Source organism: Ambystoma mexicanum, chromosome 3q (genome assembly GCF_040938575.1).
Source record: "Ambystoma mexicanum isolate Mex_15411 chromosome 3q, UKY_AmexF1_1, whole genome shotgun sequence".
Classification (NCBI taxonomy): domain Eukaryota; kingdom Metazoa; phylum Chordata; class Amphibia; order Caudata; family Ambystomatidae; genus Ambystoma; species Ambystoma mexicanum.
In genome coordinates, this window is record NC_090926.1 from 751,194,806 (window position 1) to 751,200,805 (window position 6,000).

The 6,000-nt window shown below is 47.5% G+C and overlaps 1 protein-coding gene across 1 annotated transcript in view; it reads left to right on the forward strand.

Annotated features, from left to right (window-relative positions):
- The window catches only part of SRP68 (signal recognition particle 68), a 405,645-nt gene extending 402,059 nt beyond the window's left edge, over window positions 1–3,586 (forward strand). The window contains exon 16 of the mRNA XM_069654716.1: window positions 806–3,586. Coding sequence (XP_069510817.1) covers window positions 806–1,033 — 228 coding nt within the window. The 3' untranslated portion in view covers window positions 1,034–3,586. The remainder of the gene's footprint in view (window positions 1–805) is intronic.
- The last annotated feature ends 2,414 nt before the right edge of the window (window positions 3,587–6,000 follow it).

The window sequence follows — 6,000 nt, forward strand, 5'->3', positions numbered from 1 at the left end:
AGGGTTAATGTGGCTTCTGGACTCTTGGATGTAGCCTCCAAAATCAGCCACTGTAGCCATGGCACAGGGGCAGCAGTACAGTGGCCACTCTGGGCACCTTAAGGGGGGGTGCCTGATGGGACAAGGACGCTCTCGGCACCTTGCGGAGTGTGCCCAGAGTGTCCACTGTGCTGCTGCCTTTGTGCCATTGGTCTACCCCAGTTAACAGTAGCCACAGGCCATGCTCATTGGGCAATTTGTTTTGTTCCGGGCCCTACCCAGGTCAAAGAAGCACTGCCAAATGGTCCAATCACATGGTTTAGTTGTTCCCGGGGCACGGTCGTTGTCGTATAGCCACTGGGTATGACCACATGCCGTGCCCTGTGGACCAGTGGGGTGGCTTGGTTTGCCCAGTGGGTATTGATACAATGATACTTTATATCATTAAAAAGAAAACTAAAATCGTAGAAGTAACTTTGCTTAAAGGAATGTTATGTTTGTTTCTCTTAAACAAAATGTAGAAATTGATAGAAAAGTGTTATGGTTGCAATGCAAAAGAACAGTTGTGGTTTCTTAAGCAAACATAATTGAGTTTGGGGAAGTAATTATCCCTACCTGCAACCAAGCCAGTGTCTCCTGTGATCTGCATGTTTCCCGACTTCATCCATTGTGCTTGTCTGATACTGGTACCATCACTGTGCCTCCCATCTGCTATAGATGAGGAGTGGCTAGCAGGGATTCTGTTTACATTGCTGCCCTATAGAGCGTCTCGCTTTTCTGTGCCGTGCTTTCTAGCTTACGGTTTCTCTTCTTTTCTCCCATGCAGCCACTCTCTGAACGCTTGGAAACCTTTGTCCTGGACAGTTCCCTGGTCGGCAAGCAAGCGAACTTGGTGCATTTCCCCCCGGACTTCCAGCCCATCCCCTGCAAGCCTTTATTCTTTGACCTGGCCCTGAACCATGTGGCACTGCCGCCCCTGGAGGACCGAGTTGAGCAGAAGGCCAAGAGTGGATTGACTGGATACATCAAGGGCATCTTTGGGTTCCGAAGTTAACTGTGGCTCTGTGGAGGAGGGGTAAAGGCATAATAAACCTGGAGAACCTACATCCTTCCTGTCACGGAGTAATTACTGCCTCGCTCGGAAGCCTCGAGTCACTTCATCCTCCACTCCCCCTGCATTCGAATCTCAACTATTCACCCGCTGATCACAGCACTGACATTTCGGAAAAGATTATACATGTTTTCTACTCTGTGCACATAAGGCGCCCTTCAGCCTCCATTCAGCCTCCATTCATGCGACTAATGTTTCTGTGGGCCACTATCTAGATGAGAGCATTCTCCTTCTTATCCCATTGACACAGGTGGATCTTCATTTGCATCTCAAGACGCCATCTTTCCAGAACCGATCCAAGCCTGATAGTTGGTGTAAGTTGCTAACCCAATGCCTTCATTTGAAAATGTAGTTTTGAGGGGTGTTGTACGTGCCACTTGCGCTGGCTCCTTTGTTTTGCCTGGTAAGATGGTGTGTATACACTCTGCAGTCCAGCAGTCTCTGGTTTGTTGGCGTGCCTGAGGGGTAGAAGGCACAATGTGCTTTCAGCCTGACGTTCGTCCGTAGAACGGTTGCTAATGCTTCCGGTCCAACAATGTTTGCTCGAGAATATTTGTTCCAGTCCCATTTTTATTTGTTTACACGTGTCACAGCAAAAAAAGCAGGGTGAGAGCCTCCTGCCACATCTCTCCACCCTAATATATACCTAAACCTGAGCCCCCCCTATCTATTTTTCCAATTAAATGTTTAAAAACAAAACAGAGAAGAGCAAATGGGCTTGTGAGCAAATGGGCCAGTACCAATGTTCTCAGTTCACCTTCAGCCCCCTAGTGAGTCACGTCACAGCCAATGTTCTGCCTGTGAATGGATCTGGACATTTCAGAATAATGATCTTGAAACAATATTAGAATGTTGAGCTGCTGGTAAGTGTCTTACAAGGGCATTCATGCAGCAGTGTGTCGCCAGGGCATTCTGCAGCAAACCAAAACCTATAATCGGCTTTGGGTCACTGGCATTCTCATGGTGGAGGCTATCCTAAATAGGAAGTGGTAATAATGCAGCCAGGCGTGGCTTTGTAGTAAAGTGTTTTTTATGGTATTTGTCTACTTCCAAATCCTGAGCCTTTTAAACTAGTTGCGGGGCACTGGCCAGTCACTCAGAATCAGCTGATATGCGATCAGCGCAACCTCCATTTTTGGTCCCTGTGTAAAAGTCTGCCTCATGCCCAGCTGGGATTTATCTAAACAGCGAGTGCTATATAAATGACAACACACAATCATCCTGGCAGTATAAACTCCAGAGCAGCATCTTCTATGCCACGCCTGGTAAATCCTACATTGTGGCCAATGCCTGTGTATTTCCAAATATGTGTTGCACTACATACTGAGTAAGGCATTGGCTCGAGAGGTGAAGAATTAGTAGGAGGTGTCACTCAAAGGTAACTATGAAAGAAGTGCATCTTGACCAGCTCGCCAGCTGGAGTGTGAACGGTATTACTGCCTCTACAATTGTGCGTCTGTTGGCATGCACAGAAGAAGGGCTCCTCAACGGGTTTTATGCATTGGTGAAAGAAGACCTACCATGAACGCTAGAAGTGGCGTCATGTGCGTTTAGTACCTGGGGTGCTAGTGTCTTGTGATTTATAGGTTGTAGGATTTCCCTGGCCAGAGGTACCATTGCTACTCCTTTCACTGCACTTTTCTGGCATAGACCAATATTGCCTCGGTTAATTTGTTGAGATGGCTTGAACAGAGACATTTAAAAGCCATGGCATGAGCAGTGCCACCTTAGGGAAAGGGGCTTTGTTATCAGTATTGGGGTTGGAGCTGCGGTACTTTACAGTCAATGTCTACGTATAGAGCAGTAAAAATGAAATCTTTACTATTTCCTCCACCATCCATGGTGGTCTGTTTGTTGGAGGCTCTCGTGTTGACCAATCAAAGGAATGGATTTTACCCAAAAAAGAAACACTAAAATGAATTGTGCACAAATGGAGGTTACACGCAAGATTGACGCAAATCTTTTTTAACATATGGTGCGGTTCAAGATTGAATGTGGTCTTTGGGTGTGTTGGTCATCTGCAAATCTGACCTGACCTGACCAAAGTACTCTTTAATGTATCGAGTCATTTTCTGGGCATGACCTGGACATAGTTTTATGATTTGCCAATCGTTTACTTTTTTGTGGGTCCTGCTATCAGTGTGGTTTGATGGAGAGATCTTTCGAACCACCAAACATTTGTCGTGGCGAACTGCAACACTTCACTTGCTTGATTCGAAGTTTGTTCTGTTGTCCAAGAGCCTCCCTTTTCAAGTCCAGCTAGAGGAATACAAAGTATAATTATTTATCTTTTAATCTTTTGAACCTTTTTTTTTGTTTGTCTTCCTTCACTTAATCCCCTACCCATGGCATTTCCACAAAGAAATCCTGCGGAACTTGCATTTATTTTTTCCGTTTCAAATGGTTTTAGGTTCAATGTTTTAGTTTTGATGGCCCTCCTCATGGACGTGGATGAAAATGTGTGCTCTATTAAAAGTGTATTTCCTGACATTTTCATTTGTTTAGCTTTGTGTTTTATTTTCGTATTCTTTGACATCTGTGTCTTAACTCGGTAGTACTTTGTAATTAAATTGTGTTCTTTTTTTTATTTATTTTTTTACATGCATATCACTTCGAGCTGTATGCTCCCTAACCCCCCAACTTGCCCACTGGGTTCCATTAATCCTGACCCTTTGAGCTGCGACCTGATTATATGCACTCCATGTATATTCCTCCATTCACACATTTCTCACTGGCATTTCTGTGCTTTTGCTGCTTGAAAAGCAGGTGACCATATTAATGGAATGGTGGTCCTATATCACTGATATCTTGCCCGCATGGTCTCTCTGTGATTGTTTAACTGCTACTACTTAAGAATCGCCTGCTTTAGTGGATGGGCTTATTCCATATTTGCCTGCCTTGTAAATGGAGTGCGTTGGCTTTCAGATTGGAAAACTTCAGTCGGTACGCAAGGATTGAGAAGCAGTGTTCATCCCTTATTTTCCCTGTTTTATTTTTTGCACATTTAGCTGCAAATATAGATTGGGGGGCGGGGGCCGGAGGAGGGGGATAGTGAAGTTAGATGTAGGTATTTATTAAGGTGAGAGGATGTGGGAGAGAGTTGCGGTGGAACATCCTCCCTCCCACCCACACCGCATTTGTTTACTGCAAATATTTAAAAAAAGAAAATTAAATCAAATGGGTCTCAATTTCTTTCAAGGAAACATTGTAGATCCTTCAATCCATGGTGGGAGGCTGCCAGAGGCTGGATGCTCAGGAGATATGAATAAGGGTTTTTCCAGCATGGGGCCTGACACGGATTTAAATGTTCATGAATATTTCCCGTCGTCGGGCCGGGAATCCTTGGTAAAAGAAAAAAGTTTCACTTGTTTATAAACTGTCTTTCTCCTATAAACCAATCACTGAGCTCTGGGTCATAATGCCCCCAGCCAATGACTGCCCTCTCCCTAAGCCCCTCCTCTGGCAGCCATTTTACCGCACGTTCAAGTGTTGGGAGTCCTCGTGTTTCACTCGTCAAGCTTTCTGCATTTTTCACGGTTTTTGGTTGGAAACCCCTATTTTTTTGTTCAGTCGAGCCTGTGTGCGCCACCGTTTCTTCCGATTAACGGGGATCCGTTTTACGGCATCTTTCATCGCCCTTCAAGGGCGGATTCGTCAAGTGTTTCTTCTTGGAAGTTTCCATTTCCAGAAGACCATCAGGCCTACACCATGCTGGGTCATATGAAAGGAGAAGGACAGAGCTTCCCTCTTCAAGCTCTGCACCAGCTGCGGTTTAGGGAATGTTTTCATGCACGACAAACATTCACAGTGCCTTTGTCTTCACCCGATGCACAAGGAAAAGGATTGCGAGATCTGTCGTGGGTTCTCAAAGCGCACTATGAAGGATCGGCACGTCGGACTGGCTGCATGGCTCAAAGCAAAGGCCCCTGCCCTGTGTGCCACCTCTGGATCCAGCCAGCCGAAGCGGGCTTCTAAGTCGTTTGAGGTGGTTCCATCAAATGGGGTCCAAGACAAGGCCAAGCACCGCAAGTCCGGTTCCGTCAGGGTCGCGGCACAAGCGGGTCCCGTGTCAGCCAGGGCTCGTTCATCTCCAGCGGCCTCAATCTCCAGCCATAGCTAAAGCTCTTTGTCAAAGAGAAAGTCGGCTACCCGGGGAAGCTACGGGAGAAACCGGAGATGGCTACGCAACAAGAAAAGATGCCCAGGTGATACAGGCTAAGCCGTCTGTATCCATCGAGCTGGTGGCGGCTGCCTTTTAGAAGGCGAAAGGGACTGTCCCGTCCAGGTTACCTCTACGGCGGCCAGGGTCGCTCTTCCACCCAGGCGGAAGGCTTCGGCCAAGCCAGTGGAAAAGACCCTGGAAGAGAGGATGCAGTCTGAGCCCGAAGCCGGCCCCTCAGGACCCAAAGAACGGAGTGAGAGGGAATGGAAGAACTCAAGGGCACTTATATTTCTTCTTCTGACGTAGAGGACAAGGGTTCCGTCCACACCATTCCGGAGGATGTTGAAGACAATGAAGCAAGCATTGAGAAGGTTCCCACCAGAGGCGGCGGCGACTATGCCAGCAGTGAGGACGACATAGGTGCTGGGCCCAGCGACCCTGCTCCCCAGGCACCTCCCAGAGATCTGTTTCATGATATTCTCCCAACTCTCCACATGCTGGTGTCAGAGATTCAGAAGAGGATGCCAGGCGGTGCCACTCCCACCCACTCCACCAGCGACGACCCCGTTGACACTGGGGCCACCACCGCCAAAGAAGAGAAGGCACCCTATGCCTCCGCTACAACCGCTAGGGATACAGGGATGGACAGGGTTGACGACGGACAATGAGGATGGTGGCGGCCTCTCCACCGCCAAGGGCTTCTCCCCAGGACAAAGTGATCACCCGTGCTTCAGAGCGCATTCAGCTC